This window comes from Pholcus phalangioides, unplaced genomic scaffold (assembly GCF_987345545.1).
Source record: "Pholcus phalangioides strain wild (caught in Gottingen) unplaced genomic scaffold, Ppha-v1.0 ptg000017l_1, whole genome shotgun sequence".
NCBI classification, from domain to species: Eukaryota; Metazoa; Arthropoda; class Arachnida; order Araneae; family Pholcidae; genus Pholcus; species Pholcus phalangioides.
The window spans coordinates 3,155,236-3,175,313 of NW_028301610.1; the positions used below are offsets into that span (position 1 = coordinate 3,155,236).

The 20,078-nt window shown below is 33.0% G+C and overlaps 1 protein-coding gene across 3 annotated transcripts in view; it reads right to left on the reverse strand.

The window, feature by feature from the left end:
• The window catches only part of LOC149072114 (clotting factor G beta subunit-like), a 43,228-nt gene that overhangs the window by 13,429 nt on the left and 9,721 nt on the right, over positions 1 to 20,078 (reverse strand). For 2 of the 3 annotated variants that reach the window (XM_089246988.1, XM_089246990.1), the window contains exons 2-5: positions 17,587 to 17,713; positions 16,314 to 16,480; positions 8,219 to 8,534; positions 2,564 to 2,640 (exon numbers count right to left, since the gene is read on the reverse strand). In XM_089246988.1, the coding sequence (XP_089103114.1) occupies positions 2,564 to 2,640; positions 8,219 to 8,534; positions 16,314 to 16,480; positions 17,587 to 17,713 (687 nt within the window). The remainder of the gene's footprint in view (positions 1 to 2,563; positions 2,641 to 8,218; positions 8,535 to 16,313; positions 16,481 to 17,586; positions 17,714 to 20,078) is intronic. The other variant, XM_089246989.1, reaches the window with a different exon arrangement.

Here is a 20,078-nt window from a genome sequence, read left to right on the forward strand (position 1 = left end):
CTTGTAGAGAGCATCTTTTTTTTTCTTTTACTTATCTTTTTTGTGGTGTTCTTCATGTGTTTTTTGCCATCTGTTTCATTTTGCATTATAAGCATACTTCAGGATGTCTACTACAAATGCACCTAGTTTCATTTCTTTGACGGATGTCTATTGTTAGGTATAACGAAAAATAGCACTGTTCCTTAGCATTTGTCAATCAGTGTACATATGTCTATTTATACCTATTTGTTAGGGAATTTTGTGTGTGTATGTGTGTGTGTGTGTGTGAGAGAGAGAGAGAGAATTTCATGAAACAAAATTTTCAATTAGCAAAACAATTTAAAAATAAATTTATTTGAAAAAAGGTTGGTATTGTGTGAAGGAAGGGTATCTCTTGTAATAATTCGAAAATGTAGGAGCAACAGCGATTAATTGGGTAATTGCGGAAAACTAGATTCGGAAGGAAGGTACAAGAAAAGTAGCTGGTTGTCTTATTTTCTTAACTTTATTCCTTACGAAGTTATTTTACGGTACGTTTAGCACTATTACTTAATTCCCTAGTGAATGAGGAAGTATTGGGTCATGATGTCACGCTTGATGAAAAGTACTTTACTCATTTTATAAAGACAAAAAACTTATTCGGCTAGAAACTTTTACTTACTTAGATTCGTTTTATACAGGAAGACATAAAAGTGTTTGATGGATGTTCAAGGACGTTGAATTTTAACTATATAAATGCTCCATATACAGATTCATCATCGAAACATAAAGCTTATCTCATTGGTTACTCAAACTTCATACAAGACAAATAGCATGGCAATCTAATGTAAATTCCGTATAAATATAATAATTTAATCCATACATACGAATAAAATAATCACTGATTATGATGTACTGTTCGTAATGTAACGACTGCAACGGATGGAGTATTTGCATTTATACTCGTAATGTTATAGTTAATAAGCTTTCTGCTTTTTGTGAATTTTTTTTAAACAACAATCACATGAAATAACACGGATGAACATCAAAACGGGCCTCAAGGTTCAACTCAAGTCATATTCTTACATCAGTTATCCTGAATAACTTCGTACAAAATGTATTAATGACAGAGAGATGGCTTTTTCTCAGCCCAAGATATCAAGGAAATAGTTATTTTGCGGATATTATGCTGAGGTGAACTCGGAAAGAAAAATCATCATGTCTCCGCCAGGACACGAACCTAGGCCCTCTTGCATACTCCTGCATACCTCAGCATAATATCCGGAAAATAACTATTTCCTTGATATCTTGGCTAAGAAAAAGCCATCTATCTCTCTCTAAACCGTTCCACACCGCGGCCATTTCCTGAAGTTAAGAGAGGCTACTAATGTCTCTACTTCAGCGCCTCACGCCACGGTGTGTGAAATAAGGAAGGCAGGGTCATGTCTCCAGTGGTGTAGACGGTAGCATGCTTGCCTGGTATGTAAGAGGGCCTGGGTTCGTGTCCCGGTGGAGACATGATGACATTTCTTTCCGAGTTCACCTCAGCATAATATCCGGAAAATAACTATAAATGTATTAATGTTGAAAAAATCTATATTTTTTTTACCATTAATCTATTCAGAAATATCTATTTTTTTCGTTGACTACGAAAATTCGAAACAAAACACGCAGCGACCTCTCTCTTCTTATGTTTTTCTCGAAGTATAGTGAAATTAAATTATTCGTGCTTTTTGATTAAACGTCACAGCTAGTGTCATATGAATAGTTTACACTGAGTTTTCTCCACCAGCTTATAAAATGAGCTAAATTTTGACTATGGCGTGATGTGTCATTATCACAACTCTGAGTTATAAGGCTCCGCATTTGGTGCTATAGTCTGCACAAGATGCAGTGTCAATATTTGCAAGAGAGAGAGAGGTGAGACACTGTATTTAATATATTTATATTAGCTACCGCATTCATGAGATGATATATTCCGACTTTCTTCACACTCGACACCGGATCGCGTGTCATTGTAACTTGCTTCGCCCCATATAAAATGTTCATTTAATCATTTTTGTTCAATTTAATTTATGAACGGCATATCGCTTTCCGAGAAATTTTTACGCTAACCACTCAATTTATGGACGTTTTGTGTTGATTATTTTATAACGTTATAATATATACTTTGCGGTCGTTTTGGTTTCCCCTCTTGTCCGCAAGTAAAAGAGCACTTACGTTTCAGAAAAGAATTCGACACGGCTTGTGAGGGGGTTTCAAACTCAGATACTATTAAACAGAATTTTGTTCTATAGGCGAACGGGGGCTATTCAGCTCTGGCTTGGGATACCCCGCCAGCCCAAGGACAGGGTTTGCGTCCACATACTCGTGTGGCTGCAAGACTGCGTTGGAAAAATATTCGGATTAAGAATTTAATAACATTATTTTTACAGTTTTCGGTTAAAATTATATCAATGAGCTTTTGTTAACATGCTGCCCACATGCAGACGATATAAGCAAACGGTCATGCTGTAAATCCATTCTAACATGCAAAAAACAATTGTATCTCATTATATTGGAATGATTTATTTTATTTTTTAATAAAAAAATCATAATGAATTACCATCCATGGCCATTGTCCCGGGAAGCTTTCATGACCACCCACAACTCGTGCATTCCTTCCACCAATACCGCAAGTATCTGTAGCGAAAAATGAATTCAATCATCCAAATGTTCAAATATTTGTAAAACAAATAATGTCAATTCCTTGTCCTGAACGAAAAATGCTCAAATAAAGCAACAGTTCACTATTACATTTATTCTAAAATACAAAATTTCCGGCACATTAATGAGATTCATAGAATTGTAAAGGCTTTCAAGACGAATGTCATGATAAAAGGAATTCCGGGCTGAAAAGCCGTGGCTTAATGGAGTTTGAATTCGCAGATGTTACACTTGCTGAACATCTTCAGGACTCTGTCGCAAAGCTGGCTAGAAGAGAACTCGGCAACGGAATTATTCGACAGCATTCTGACGTTCAGCAGCGACAAACATTATTAGTGGATAGTTGGTTGTTCATCTACAAATGCAGACAAGAATTTTCTTTATCAAATCAAGATTTTGTGTATGTATTTGTTGATGTATAACTACCCACTGATAATAAATGCCGCAGATGCAAGCGAAACGACTAGGAATTGAAATTTTATTGGACCACAGTTCTCCAGCTCGAAACATATCTTTCACCATTAATGAGATTATCTTTATGAGGTCAGACCACAAGCGAATACAGACTCCTCGTACGGGTGGGGGGCAAATGTATGTCAATATCATACAGTTTTTTAACCTAACGGAAGTGGGGCAATCGCCCTCATAGCCTTCCCACTGTATTCATCGCCTATTGCTTAGAGGCTTAGACTATTTAACAACGCTAATTTTTACTTTGCCAATACTGAAATTTCTCAGATTAAAACTGTTGGTATCCAGCCAATGATAGTAAACAAATCCGGGATTCCCGAAGCATTTTGACAGTCATTTTTCTGTCTATGTACCCCTTTAGAAGTTCCCTAAGAATATTAACGTGGAGGTGCGTCGGGTTTCATGTCTATTCACTCCTACTATGAATTCTGATGCAACAAACAGAATTTCGATTTCACAGTTAGCTACCTCTTAATCGGGCATATTATTGTATGTTGTTGGAAACATGAACATTTAATAAAATTTAAAATAAAATGCTTTATATACTAATAGATATTTTTTTGTTATTGCAACCCCTTCAGCGTGATATGGTTTCCCCCCCCCTTTCAATTAAATTAATATTAATTTCTTCCCTGAAGGCACTGATCAACAAAGATTTGTCTTGGTTTTTGTTAATAAAAACTGAGAAAAGACGATACTTTTGTTCCGAAGCATTTTTTTCCCATGACTGAATTAAAAATCGTTTCTAATTATTCTAAAACTTTCGATAACTGAAGTTGTGTGAAAACGTGTACGCAGAGGAAGAGGAGGGGTCTATGCTTGTGCATATTTATCCCATAGCAGTATTTCTCAAACTACATTCTGTGAAACATCTGAAGGGGTTTCCGTGGTTGGTAAGTTTTTACAAGTAGTTTCCTTTATTGAAAATTATATTGAATGTTTTGATTAGAAAAAAAAATTCAGACGTCCAAAAAAATCAAAGCTCATTTATAGAAAATGAATTCCAACGATTATCATTCACAATACAAAAATTCAAACACCAAAAAGCGTTTCAAAGCTAATTATGGCCCTTCTTCAGTAGAAAATTGTATTTTATACCGCAGACCACTCACAAGGATAAAAGCACGTGGTCAGATAGGAAGCTAACTCGTGACTGGTGATGATGATGATGATATCAGAGAAAGCGATAGTGATGATGATTATTAAACCAAATTTATCGATGATGGAGTAGAAACATTAAGAATTGAGCCCAAATAATGGAGAAGTGGTGTGCCTAGCGAGCGGTCTGCACTGTAACAGACAATTTTCCACTGAAGAAGGGGCTATATTAGCCTTATTTAAATTTTTGTATTTTTAGTGATAATTGTTGGATTTCATTTTCTATTATACTGTGCTCAAAAGTTATTTCTTTTATAAGGCCCATTCAGCAAACATCTTATAATAGTTTAACATTTCCTCACGCCGTCATACCAACAGTTTTATTACTGTTAAATGTTTGATTATAGTTAAATGTTTAATTATTGTAGAGGTGGGGCAATATATTAACAAACATATAGCTCCAAAACACTCAGTAATAGCTGTGATGATAAATAAACATCACCAAAATAAACTAAGAGAGATTTTTTTGCCCCCTGAATAAATACTGTGGAGGCTCGAGCACCGATGGCTCCGTCGTCCCTGTTTTCCACAAAACCACCATAGCCGTTACTGATATGAAAGAAAATGTATCCCTTTTTGAAAACCTACGACAATCAATGCTTACTCAATAGTGCATGGCATAGTACGAAAAACAAGTAAAGGATAATATGTGATTCATATTAGGATTCAATATGATTTACTAGGTAGCCATAGTTAAACTTGGAATATTCAGAGAGCACCTGGTATCTAAAACCATTCCTCGGAGGAATGGTCCTGTGCCCCCAAGACAGAAATGGGTATAGAGAGTATTTTCAAAGAGCATGAAAGAGGAATCTATCATTAAAAAGAAACACCTTCAAAAATATGACTAGGGGGCGCTTTTCAGCAAAACACTACAAAGAACAAAATACCAACATAAAAAGCAATAACATTTTTCAACATTTAATCACAATATTGTGAGTGATTTCATTCACCATACTAATCGATGTAACAATGCAAAAATACGTATCAATAAGTAAACAATGCCAAAGATAGAGCTATCAGCTGGAAATAATGTTGAAACTGGGAAAAATTTGTGCAAGGTCAAGGCGGAAGCAATATAACAAGACAAATAAGAGCACCACAATCTTATAAACAATAAGCAAATCACTCTTCTTCTAAGACGTGCCTCAAACAAATGCCAGTCAGTCAAAATAACCTAAGCTATAAATTTTTCAAAAAATCATTCTTTTTCTTCCTAAAACAGGAAATAAAAGGCACTCATGACACAATACGAACTGACATCATTCAAAGTATCTCTATAATATTTCTTATAGAATCAATTTTTTGGGTGACATGCGCAATCTCGATAAAAAGAAATACGTAAAAATGAATCGGTGGAACAATCTACGTACGTTTTGTTGCTTGGTTGGATGAAAAATTTATATAGAAAATGTAATATCTGCTACTAAAAAACGAAAACATTCTATAAATCTAAAGAACTCAATTGAAATGATTCTCTTATTTCTCAATTCATAATTGTATCAAATGGATAATTAATTTTTCCACTTAAAAATAAGTTATTCGATGTCATCTACATGGTTGGCATACGGAGTTGCACAATACGCAATATCAGAAAGAAAAGTGTTATTCTCTCCTCATAATATTCATATTACGTGATAGCATAATATTGATATCTGGAGGATGGATTGAGCCAACGAAACAAATTAGATATGGTTTAGTGAACAAACAAAGATTTAAAGTACTGTTTACTCGGGCGTAAACACTAAGAAAAAGAAATCGGAACGTAGAAAAGAAAAAGTCACTTCCTACAAAGACCAGAGACGTCCGCGCTTTGTGCCTCCTGGCATTCAAAACTTATTTCTTCCTTACACGTGAATTTTATTCATTGTGTGTTTTGTGCATTTTCCTAAAACGTATTCTTCTTTCACAATTCCCATCAAAAATTTCGTACTTATGTATTAAACATCAAAAACCTGAACCTCTTAAAAAATGTTTAATCAAAGATAGAAGGATTTGTAACCCTATTTTCATGAAATAGTTTCATTGAGATAACCACTGAATTTCTTGCCATCTAATTTTCTTCCCTCTCATATTTTCGAAATTTTTTCATTTATAAAATTAATAACATCAGTAATCAACTAAATAATCCGTCATTCTATTGTCAGCATCAATTTGAAATAGTGGCATTCTGCTGCATGAAATCAAATAACCATTATTATGAAAAAGCTGAATAACAATCAGTACTGGATCGAATAAATATGTTTCGTAAAAAATAATATTTTTTAATTATATAAATGAATTTTTTTCAAATGTAAATGAAGTAAATTTTACACATCAGACTCTTACGTAAGGGAGTATGTTTTTAAGATTGCTGGTGATGGATATATATACAGGTTAACACAGTTTGTTATTTTGAAGTTCTATTTATTATTATATTATTTTGTCCTTATCATAATTGAAGTTCTGTTTTTTATGCTCCCTAGATTATATATTTTTCGAATAATGTTTTCTTCTTTTTTTCTGATTACCATCCAAAAATTGTATATGTTGGTTAGTATCAAAAGAAATTTATAATGCGCTATAGTTACAGTAATCGTTTTCAAAATATTAACTTTCTCTTTTATAGGTTTTATTTATTTTCAAAGTTAACAGTAATCTTCACTTATATATTTCCATATCCTTTAAAGAATACAAAAAATTTAAAATTGTGTAGAGAGTAAAAAAGAGTACGGAATGAATTTGAAAAAAAAGTCAGAGAGAATGTCATGCAGTACCTATGTGCGGCTTGTTAATGATAGCAACTCTAATGACTCATTTCCGGTGTCACGGAGAACCTAAAAGGTAGGAGATTACCTAACCATAAGCAACGTGTGAAAAATTCTGAAAAATCAACACCCAGAGTGGAAGATTAATCCTTTTTTTCAATTCACCCTTCAATAACCTTTCGAATGTGACTTTGCAATTGCAATATTAGCTAACAGTCACAATTTCACATTTTGTAATTCGTCATTGTCAAATGCAATCAGATGCTATCATGTCTCCTGGAAATCATCTTCTAATATCTTAATCCCCGTGAACTACGCATATATAATCCATAACCGCTCCCAAAACCATCAACCATAAGTTTTTAATTTTTTTTTTTCATTGCTTTCAACTAATCTTATTATTACCTCAAGTTTTTTCTTGTATGAGAAGAGTTTTACAAACGGAGGTATTTTTTTTTTAATTCGTAAAAGAAATATATGCCTATTCGATAAAAGCCATTTAAAATGTATTTGGAATTATCACAACGTTGTTTTATAAACTGATTTATAACAATATTAAACTGCAAGCGCAAAGTCTAAAATCTTGCGTTTCCGACTCTACCGTATCTGAGGAAAAAAAATTACGTTAAAGTCGTTTTCACAGTAAAACTTACTCACCTGCAGTAAAGCATAGTCGTATTAGCAAGAAGCAGCTATATCATTGTATAAAACTTTTGACTTACCTAAGCCGTGACTAAATGTTTTCAAACTTAATTGTTTATGCAAACAAATATCCTCAAGCTGTTTTGTTAGAAGTTCGTCACCAGAAAAAGTTTATTCAAAACACATACTTACCGATATTTCTAGATGGAACTATAGGGGAAATGGCATGTGTAAGAAATATGTATATAAGCACTGCATAAATTATATATTCTGAGTAAATTATAATTTAATCGTAATTTTTATTTATATTCAGAGTTGTAAATTTATTATATCTATTGTTTGTTTTATTTATTTTTTCGATTTCAAACATGTATGTAGAACAGTATTAAAATTTGATTAGCTTATTAAAGCGATGTGTTGAGTAAAACTTATTATTTGTTCTGTTTAAAATTCTTCTATTGAAACAAGTTTTCCATCAGTAAGGAATGATGTTGGATATTTTAATTAATTTTCAATAGTTAAAAATTTTGACTCACTCGAAATATCCGAATTGGAAGAATCTAGATCTAAGGAATCAGCATCGGAGAGTGACGTGATATAAGTCGTGGGTTTGTAACTTGCGATGCTGTTTGGCCTGGTATAAGTGATGTAATGTATTGGGGGTGATTCGATAACTGCAGGAAGGTAGGTGTCGTGACCCGAAAGCATGGTGTTATTGGTGATGTCGCCGATGGTACCGTAGTGTTCAGTAGCTGATGAAGATGATGAAGATGAATTTGCAGTTTCGGTGGATGTGGACGCGACCGTACTGGTTGTCGAAGGTGTTGCTGTACTTACTTGGACTCCAGTACCCTACAGGCGTAGAAAAAATCGAATAATAATATATCAGTTCGTTCATAACTTTGATAATCTATAAATACCATATTCATTCAAATTTGAAAAGTTTCAACCTATTCAGCATTGGATTTTTTATAAGATGTTTAGAAATAACTGCAGTCTTTCAATCAACTATTTGCAACAGATTTTACACACGCTTTCCTCAGATAGATTTTTTAATTTTATTGTTTCGAAACCATCGAAGCGAGCGACATATTTTGATTGATCTGTTTGAATGTATTTGATGGTGAATCAAATCCACAAACTAGTTTCCAATAAACTTCTAAAGACCGATGCTATTTTTATCATACTGTATTTCGTTTGTTTATAAGTTTATTTCATCTTTAAGGCAACTAATGTTTTCTTGAATTTCTAGTTTGCTTTATGTTCTTGTCGTCTGTTCAAGCGAGCTTACTGAATAAATAAAAATCAGTTTGGCCTCAGCTATTTTCAATTTTACAGGTGCCAAAGTCCTGAAATACTTTTCTATAAGTTCAATAAAAAACCATTTCAATAGGAAAAAAAATTTCAGAAAAACAGATAGAGTTTTTGTTTTTACCACCAGTCTCTTCATTAAACTATTGTAGTTCATCAATTCAATTACATATTTTGTCCTAATGCAATATCTATATCATTAAAAAATGATGAATGGTTTAAATAAAAGAAGTGAGTGCATGTTTGGTTAAGAAAAGTTACATAATGATATGGTAAACACACACATCTAGTAAATGTATAAATACAACTATTTATTTTATTTCTATAATCTATGTCAAAAAATTTTTTCTGCTCTGATCTCCCAATAGAACAACTAGGAAATGGTGCTTTATCTTCGAAGTGGTTTCGTTTTTAATTCGTCATATATTGATATTGATGATTTGAGCGGATGCTTTCAAATTGTTCTACTAAAAAACCCTAAAAAAACTATCCGATCTATAGAGCATCTCACGCGCGTATCCTGCAAATTTATTTTTCATTACTTTTTATATTTCATATACCGGGAAGCAATTTGAAATTTTGAATTCAATACTTCTAGCATACATTTCATTTCTGAGGAATTTATAAAGTTTCGAAGAAACATTTTTGTTTACCATCATAGATTATGAAGACAACAGCAAATTTGTGAAGCTGCTTTATGCGGCATATTAAAAAATATATTTTAATAAGTAAAGTTGAAGAAAAAATTGAAATCATTTAATGATTTTCTTATATCAGGTTTTTTTTTCTTTTTCCGGCACAAGGATCTCTATCACTTATTTAATCATTTTTTTAGAATCTATGTAAATTGAAAATAAATGTGAATTACCTGTCAAGGTATTAAAAAAAAGTAATTCCACATACACACACAAATACACCACCACTAAAAGTAGAGTTGTACAGCAACTCAACCTGACAAAGGATAAATGAAACTTAGTGAAAGTAAACATGTTCCCTTTAACCTCGTTTTTGGAGAGTTAGTGCCCTCTAGCGGAGATGTAAAAACGACTCAACTGAAAAAGACGTATAAAAAACTAAGAAAAGAGTGAAAAGACAAAAAAAAACCGGATTTTTTTTTTTAAGTCTTCTTTTGCTCATATATTTTGTAAAGAAATTATTATCTACCAGTCACTGCTTGGTAAGCATTGAAGGCCAACGCCGCATTGTACAGTGTCTCTCCGTTAGTACTTCCTGAAACAGACGGGAAATTCAGGCGAAAATAGTTCGACGTAAATCTTTATTTTACATGTCTGCGAACTACTTCAGCTATGACACGACTAAATGAATCTCTACAAAATTGATCGCAATTTCACACTCATCAGAAGCTTCGACAGATCTACTTAAAAAATTTTCACATCTTCTATTAATTCGTTATAATACATTAACTGAGAAATAAATCAAAAAAGTCACTATCAGCTCACGTAGGGGCTTCAACAGTTATTTCATGGATTAATTCTCAAAAGAGTTAATCATGTTTAGTTAAAGAAAGTTTCTGATTTTAAATAAAATTAAATTCACTTCAATAAAAAAAGGGAGAAATATTTTTAGATTTGTAATTACTGTGCCAGATATACAGAAAACTGGATGTTGTGTGGAAACAAGATGCTGATTATTTTGGAAAAGGAATTCGTCTCTGCTTCTACCGGGAATCGAACCCGGACGAGGACTCTTACCACTAAGCTGCAGAGGAGATAGCTTTGAGCTCAGTGGAAAGTCCGGGTTCGATTCCCGGTAGAAACAGAGGTGAATTTTTCTTTCCAAAAAAATCAGCATGTTTATCCAACATCCGGTTTTCTGTATATCTTGTATAAACAAATGGAGAGCGACATGATGTCATACAAATTACAATTATTGCTTATACAGACTTATATAACCAGTGAAAATACGGAACCTACAGAGGAAACGTGTGACACAGTTCTTAACTTCACCACGACTTAATGATCCAAAAGTAGTATCATGAAGTTATCGGAATGACTCTCGTTGCCAGAACCACAAGTAGGGAAGGGCTCGAGGGTCTGGTGCCCCGGGCGCTGAGTTTAGTCTTTTCGTTTTGAAAATATCGGGGAGGAGGTACCAAAATGGTTTGTGGACCCCGAGTAACAGAGTTAATTTTCATTTCTAGTTGCGGCCCTGCCTGTTGTGGAGATGCATGAGTGCAACAAAAATTTAATGTCATGCGATCGATCATTCAGTTGGCAAAACGCTTGCAAGGGAACCGTAATCGATAGTGAATGAATCGACTACATGTCTAAGAAGGAAAAAAATTCAGAAAATTAGTGAGTATGAATGCATGCGACAATGATTGGACATATGCATATCGTAGCTGCGGCGATTTCTTTTGCAAGATACAGTATTTACAAGGACATGTCAAGAACAGTAATCTTGTTTCACAAAATTCCAGACCCCATGTTGATGCTGCTACAAAATTAACCTTTGAACAATCAAAGAGGGAGGTTCTATCATAACTTTCTATTTCTTCGGACATGCAACCATCAGACTTTCACCTGTTTCATTATAGATATTTGCAATATTAGCCCAACAGCTAGTTGTTCACTAAAATTGTTGGAATCGGAAGTTCGTCACCATTTTCATTAGCTCTAAACCTATCACAAGAGCACTACCCGAAAAATGACGTAAAGTAGTTCATTCTAATAGCCAATATTTTGATTCAGTATATGTAGCCTGGTTAATGCGTTGCTTGTCATGTTCACTTGAAACTGACAAAAACCTTTTCAATGTGTTTGCAATACCTCGATTTTCGAATTTTTTTCAGTTCATAGTGCCCTTGTGTGTGTAAACAGTTTTTAGTTTTTTTCGAATTTAATTTATATTAAATCAAAGTGACAAAATATCTGAAATATGTAAAAATTACATTTTAAATCAATTATTTTGTACCCATTACTAATTTAAACAATTCATTGATTTATATAGCAAAAGATAATTGCATATTCAAGTGGACACAAAAAATTACGGACAAACAATCAAAATATTTTGGAACTGAATTTCTCCTTGGATGTTGTAATAAGAACTTTACCCCAGAACAATATAAAACTACAATCTTAAATATTACTTTTTTTTCATCGATAGTCTTCATTTTTATGTAGTGAATGCAAGAGTAAAAAAACTTTTAAATATTAGTTTCGACAAGGGATACGTGTGTTCTGAATTCCAAAACTCTTCAACTCTGTAGCTTTGTGATTCTCAGACGCTAGAGATCGTAGAATTTCCAAATTTCCACAAAATTTTCCACATTATCATCCACTACTCTTATCATATGATTCATTTCTTAAAATGAGTCACACACCAACTAGACTAAAAAAACTAAGACATCACAAGTGATAGAGGTATATAAAATAGATAGTATTCTCTTAGAGAATTTCAAACCGTGCCATTGAAGTCGAGTTGTATTGGAAATTATGACCGCCTCCCTTAATTCGGTGAGAGCCCCATCGATCAGTCTATCCCACATTCTATCACATGCCCGCTATCGCATGATCTTCGAATCATTAGAATTGGCAACTTTTTATTTATTTCAATCAAATATTTATTTGGCGTCATTTTACTCAACGCCAGAAAAACAGACCGAAACAACCGAGGGAATGCTCAGGGACCTAGAGCCGAAGGGGGCCTAAACCCCTTTCTAAGCATAACCCTTCAAAGACACTCCATGAAAAAGTCTGTCTTGGGGCCCCGAGAAGGCACGTTATGGCCCTCGAGGCAATCAAACCCAGTGTCCTTCCCAGCAACAACTGGGAATCACTATTAGGATACTTTTTGCATGAAAAAAAATGTCTTCAATTTTCCTCATTTAATATAATTTCAGGAAGAACTATGCGTTTGACACTTTCTTTTTTGTAACAAAAAAAATCTACGGTAATTGGCCATCTATCACCATGATATCAAAAAAATATCTACGAGTATCACTTAACGTGCGTTTAATCACGAAACAAAGAAAACATTGTGCTAAGTAAAAGCAAGTGACTTTCATTTGTGTTATTGCATCTGGATTAATTAGTATAATTCAATTAAAATAGGGATGCACGAGTAAAAAATTGGAAATTGCGAAATTTTGAAAGCGATTAATTTTATTTCTTAAGGTTTCATTAATGAAGTTGAGAGACAAGTTTTTTATATCATTGGCAAATTAATTGAATAAATTTTATCAGTATCAGTTCTGTAAAAAATGATTGTTTCGGAATTTTAAAAGAAAAAGCGATCTTTTTTTTGAGTGGATGATATTCATAATTATCTTTGTACTAACGATAATCTCATAGCACTTATTTCCGGTCAACTAATTTCGATTTATTCTATGTATGACCTCTTTTCAGAAATGAGCCATTATTTCAACTCATGTTTATATGTAGTCTCTTCTCTTTAACGTTATTATTTTCAATGAGTTTTTTTTTTAGTTATCATTCGAGCCAATTTGATTTTCAATTCGTTTTCTGCCTTAAACTAAACTAACTACGGAAGAAAATGTCAGAATTTGATAGAAATTTCTATTTAATTTAAGTAAAAACAGTATCCTCTCGAAATCAGTAAACACACGATCATCTTTTAATATAATTATGAAATACCAAGTTAATATTTATGAATGCAAGTAATTTTCACGAAGTTTTCCATTAGTGAAGTTGAGAGACAAAGTATTTTACATCATTAGCAAATTAATTGAATAAATTTTATGAATCTCAATATAGTTTTGTACCGCTGAAGACATGAAAACAATACAATCTCTCTAGCAACTATTGCAGTTGAGATTTCTGTAGATAGTTTTCTTAATCGATTATCATATGTAACCGTAACATGTTACGGATATCTTTTTTTAATTAATCTTTTATTTGAAACAAATTCGAATTTCTTTGGACAAAGAATTTTTTTTTCTTTTTTAACAGTGTATAAGCTCAGTCATTAACATACACCGTATATCATATATTGTTTTCATGATACTACATCATTTTTTCTGGTAAACTCAGAATTGAATTTTGCTTATAGCTCAAGGACATGTCAAGTCATACTGCACTAAAAAATAAATTCAGTAAAATCATTTCACTCACTAGTTACCTTCACCTATCTAGTAATATTTTCTGTCGTGTATTCGAAGATTATAAGATTTTTTTCTATACAAAAGATTCGTTTAGAAATTTAGCAATGCTACTGATTAGTGATCCATAACGTGAAGTCTCGATTTTCCCGCATCTTATTCTAAGCGGAGGTGGTCTTTGCTGAAATTGTTTTACCTAGTGGGTTAAGGGAAGCGGAAATAAAGTCTAACTATTCAATCCTTTTCTTTCCCATTTTACACATTGTATCACGTCAGAGAATTTAGAAAAAAAGAAATAATCCTTTACACACAAAACGGATGACACCCTAATTCTTTTTATTCTTTTTCCAATTTTCTAAAGGAAGTTCTGACTCTAGTTATGGTGGAATTATCTTCTGAATTACACTTGACTTTCTTTATGGATAGAGTCCATTAAATTTATTTTTAAATCAAAATGTAGTTCTTCATTTTTATTTTTTTTCAGAAGCTGTTTTGAATTCGAAAACTTTGGTTTGTGTATTAAATTTTCTAATGTAACGGAAAAATGAAGAAAATCGGTGCTTTTTACTTATGAAAGTGATTGTTCTTTGGCCTGTCACCATAATATGTTATAACCTTGTTTCGAATTTTCTACCCAAAACTGCTTTGTTCCGCTATAAATATCCATTATGCTTGATTTAAAACTCTTTTTAAGCGTATAACCTGAAAACTTCGTAGACATAAAAATCTTATCAAGTTGTGAATAAATTTATGGTTCTACTTTAAAACTTGTTAGTGTCACAGATCTCTATTATTGTACGCATTCAATATCTCCACATCGGTCAAAAATTTTAAAAATTAACTGTAATCCTACATTTCACAAATATTCTTTATAATACGAGTTACATATACAAGTGACTAGGTTTCTCATATAAAGTTGGTCCTTGCTGTTATACATAAACTAGGCGAGAGAAACTTGGATCACATTTGAAATGATCCAAGTTTCATTTGCTTAGAGTTTTCACTCATTGTTATTTAGCTGACAGTTTGTGTCGGTTAGAATATTTTACGCGAATACGAAAATCGATCCGTCTACTTTCTCCTGAATTACCTTAATCTATAATTTACCTCCTCTTTTTTTCATTTTATCAGAGCATAACGTTTCATATCTAAGCGCTGTATGCAAGTCTAGTGTTTATGTTTGTATGCATTGAAATATTCAGCTTATGATATTTTGAAAAATAAACAGTTATAACGAACATGAACCCATTTTGAACAAGATTTGGTGTGTATCTCTTGTTTTGGTAGCAGATCGTATGCTAAAGTGAAAGCTCGAACGTGATCAGTTTCAGACAATTTCCGCTTGAAACGAGTCTAATCAAATTATAAATTAGGAAAAGAAAGAAAAAATAGAGTATGTTATTTACACTGCTTCTTATATGCAAGTAAGGAAGTAAATTGTGCCCTTGCTATAGGTTTTTCACTTCGTCATTATTGTCGCGCCGAGCTACTTCGACCTGGATCCCGAAATCTAGATATTGTGCTGACCACATTGCTCAATGGAGCAATTCCTAGAAGGGGAAATTATAAGCGGATCTCTCTCTCATAGATGTCGCACTCCTAACACGACTTTCACTTTTACTTCGATAATCTGGGTCATTATACAATCGTTATCTACCGCATTTGTTCGAACTTGGATGCTTGAGAACTATGCATATCACTTTCAAGAGCGGCATATTTGCCATATCTTATGAAATAATTACAGTTGGTAAAGATAACAAAACATTGATATTGGGATGCTTCTTCATAAGCAGATCGGTTACAAAAGTACAGTCGGACCTCAGTAAGTCGATAACGGGAATGATCCGGTTGAAAGGAACATTCAGTAGTCCTTGTCTAGATCTGTTTAGGATTTCAATTGAAAATAAGATAAGTTGGTTCCCTTTTCAAACACTGAAATAAAACCATTCAACTGAATGTTTAATTTCACAGTCCGAAATCTTCAAACTCAAAGTAATTATCACTCTTTTAGTGTAGTTAAAAAATTTTAGTACTATTTCTTGTCCATCTACTTGCACATATTGTGTTTGAAGTACAAATTGACGTGTGTAAACAATATTTCAGCAATTTTGTAATAAAGTACATCTTTTTGCATGACTAAATAAATGGATATTATGATTTTCGATTCAATGGTATCCATTGAAGTTCGACTTCGCGTGTGTTTCATTTGAGATTAGTACTTTTGCAGTTCAGGATCTCACCTGTTGTAAGGTTACAGGACAACAAACTCCTAGTACGAACAAATTTTGGAAACACATTGACCTCCCCAATCTTCCTATGGACAATAAAAGTTGAGGGCATCTTGCAACAGGTCCACAAACTCCAGGTTTTCGATCTGGTGTTACGCATGGCCTTGCTTGGATAAACACTATAAAAAAATGAATATGCAAGGATCATTCGATTGAAATAGTTCAACGTTCATAGATACAAAATAATTGTAAACATTTTCTACGTTCTCTACGACAAATAAGAAATTAACAATTTTTTTATGTAATTCAACAATTTCCGAACTCATGTAAATCATTTTCTCTCTCTCAGTTGGGTGTAACTCTGAGCTAAGAACTTCACACACAAGATATAACATAGCAACGTTAAATGCAGTTATCCACCCAGACTATTACTATTGCTTCTCTAAAACTCTCAAACTGATCTAATCGCTTGTTTACGATAGCACAGATGACTGCTTAGTTATTTATTGTCCATTTGAATTAAAATAGATGCTTCAAAGTTCTTAAAATGACGTATAGTGAAAATGTTTTGGCTCTCTCTTTACTTTTTTATTATTTTTCTTATTCGCAGGTTCAGAAAAACTGGTTTTTCTAACTGGTTAACGCTGCAGCAATTTATTCTGTAGACGCCATGTATCATTCTCAGAAGCAAGCGAGATAACTGAAAAAGGTATTCCTGATTTGCTCGTGTAAAAAGTTCTGACTATTTAACCCTTTAAGTGCACATGCAATTGGAGATCACGCTTCTTCCTATGCGCAAGCGGGAAAATTTCCTTTTTTTAAGCAACTATTTATAATTTAGAGAGAGAAGACACTCCAACTCAGACGTTGCATCGATCAAATAAAATCGAAAAAAGGGAAGAGGACTACAGTACAATCAACCCTTTCACAAAACGGGAAAAAATTAGTGCATATATTCGTTCACTGTCCTATACGCCATTTTAAGGATTTCACCTGAAAAAGAAAGCCAATTCAAATCATCAGAGGATGATTACGCAGACCACTAAGGCCATCATCCAAAAGCTATGGAAGCAGTTCAAAGGTAAAGCAGATATATGATTAATTTGGAAATATGGCAATTATAGTATATAACTTGTTATGTGCATTCAATCCCATATTAAAGTCAATAGTATTCATTTAAAAAGTAAACGTCAGATACAATACTTTTTTAGCTAATTAAATTCTCAAATTAACGTGCACTTTCTTATAGTAATTAAAATATTATAAATTTCCTAAAACGTCATACGTTGTCTGCTGTAAGCGTTTCTACCGGTACCGCTTTCAGATTGTGAATCTGTGAATTCATCATCAGCGGCTACAGCAATCCGTACATGCCACAGCGCAACTGCTCCAACCAATACTGCCAAAATCTTCTAAAAAAAGGATTTTATATAGAGTTGTATATACACAGCACAAAATTATATAAAATACAAGCTATATACAAATTCATACATACACAAGGGGCAAAAAAATGGGAAATAAGTTTTTGATGTGGAGAAAGTCGCTACAGCTGCTCATTTGTACAATCAAATTATTACAATAAAATGAAAAAAGCTGATGAATATAAAAAGAGGTTAAAAACACAGGTGGAAAAAGAAAAATCATAATTTTTAAACGAAACTGTGGTAACACAGCCAATGATTGGGTATTAATGAGGGCCATCCTTGCATTTGGTAAAAAAATGGAGGCCTTTCTGATCGGAGGTACTAAATAATTATGTTTAATTATAGCCTGCCTCAAACATTTGGATGAAAATGCAAAGTTACAAAAAATAACATTATGTACAAAACTTGCAAGAAAATAACAAAAAAAGTAAATTTTCAATTTAATGTTGCGAGCGTTTTTAAGGCAACTGACTACGTTCGAATGACGATTTTTTCGAAAATTTCCGAAAATGGTTTTATAAATTTATTTAGAAAAGAATGTTTTACACAGAATCCAAAACTATTTTATTCTTGTACATGCAATAAGTAACAACAAAGTTATAACTGATTCAAACCATCTGGGACAACGGTTTCGCAGGCAACAAACAATTTTCAACGCGTTTTTTGAAGATTCATTTTTGCGTTACTTTATTCCACGCGAAACCTAATTTCTCAAAACTATGCAAGATATTCTCATGAAATTATTCAACAGCGTTCCAGATAACTTTAGCTGTGCCATGAACTAGGAACTTGCTCATAGGTTCAGAACTTAATATTTTACAGCTGTTTGAATAAAAAAATTTGAAGTTTTTTGTGAAAATTTTTTTTTCATGTATTGTTTCACGAAAACACTTCCATATCTCAAATAATATTTCGTGCATCTTAAAACTTTTAGTTCATTGCACAGATGACAGTCATAGAAACATACAGCATCAAAACTATTCAAATAAATTGTGTGTTTTTCAATGTACAATGTAAGTACTGAAAATGAGCCAATTTTCAGGGCATCATTTACAATATCTGAAAAAGTTTCAGAGATATTTCAGAAATTTCACTGGATTTCCTTATTTCATACAGTATTTTGATTCAAACCTCACTTGTTTTCTGAAAATCAGAGTATTTAAAAAGAAAGTGCACGTAGTCAGTTGCCTTAGTGGTCGGCTGAAGTTGGTTTTCTGCGGTTCCCAACTTCGAGGCGTGAATGCGAGCCGATCTCCCTTAAAAAGGCTCGCCGCAGAGGGCAACATACCTACAACGGTATAATTATTAATTCGTTACACTTCGCTCACTACGAGTTGAGAATAGTTTAAAAAAACTGATTGCAGATGGCTTGCACGACACATAACAAGCATTACACAGAAAAAACTCCACGGAAGATTCACTATACGTATACACACATTCCAACATGTACTAATTCGTTAGAAGTTCCACAGAGGAATACGGACGAAGTGTATGTCTGGTTTAGTAGTAGTCATTTGCCTTAACTGCATCAACAAATTCGAAATTATTATTACATATAGGTCATATACTGATTATATTCTGTATTATATACTGTAGTCTGATTATATACCGTAGTTTGATAGATAGTTTTTTTTTTGCCTTTTGAAATCCGCATTTTTCTGCAATTTTTTTCATATTCAAGTGCAGCTGCAAAGGTACAGAAAAACTGAATTTGGAGCATTATATTAGATTATGATCAAAGTAATAAAATTTTCAGAAAAATTTCGTTGTCACAAATCAGTGGGATTCCACAACAAGATTTAATCAATTACATTACGAATTACATATGAGGATTATAGAAAAGAAAAGTATGTTTCTCTTGATTATTCAATTTTTCAGCAGAACTTTTATTGTTTCCGAAAATAATTTTGCTTTCTTCTCTTCATACAGCCAGTTTTCCATATATAACTTTGTACATATTAACAAATAGAGAGGACGCCTTTCCCTATACATATGTCACCATCTGGTGGCCTTTATGCGAGCTCTATCAGCTGAATGTATAATTTAATACACACTCACACGTGTGCAAAATTAAGAGAATTAGCTCATTATGTCGAATTTCTGAAAAACTAATGGACAGATTTTATTGAATTTTGGTACGAATACGCAGTTATAACAGAGAAAAAGAGATGCATCATACAAAATTCATATTACGTACACATGATTGTCAGTAAAGCTCATCGTTGCAGGAATGTCGATTTCCGTGTGATTCTGAATTATCCTTAATTTATGGACATGAGTGTATATAATCCAGTTGTTATATGTATATATATATATAGGTAGAAAGAGGGAAATCTGAGGGGAAAAAGAGGAA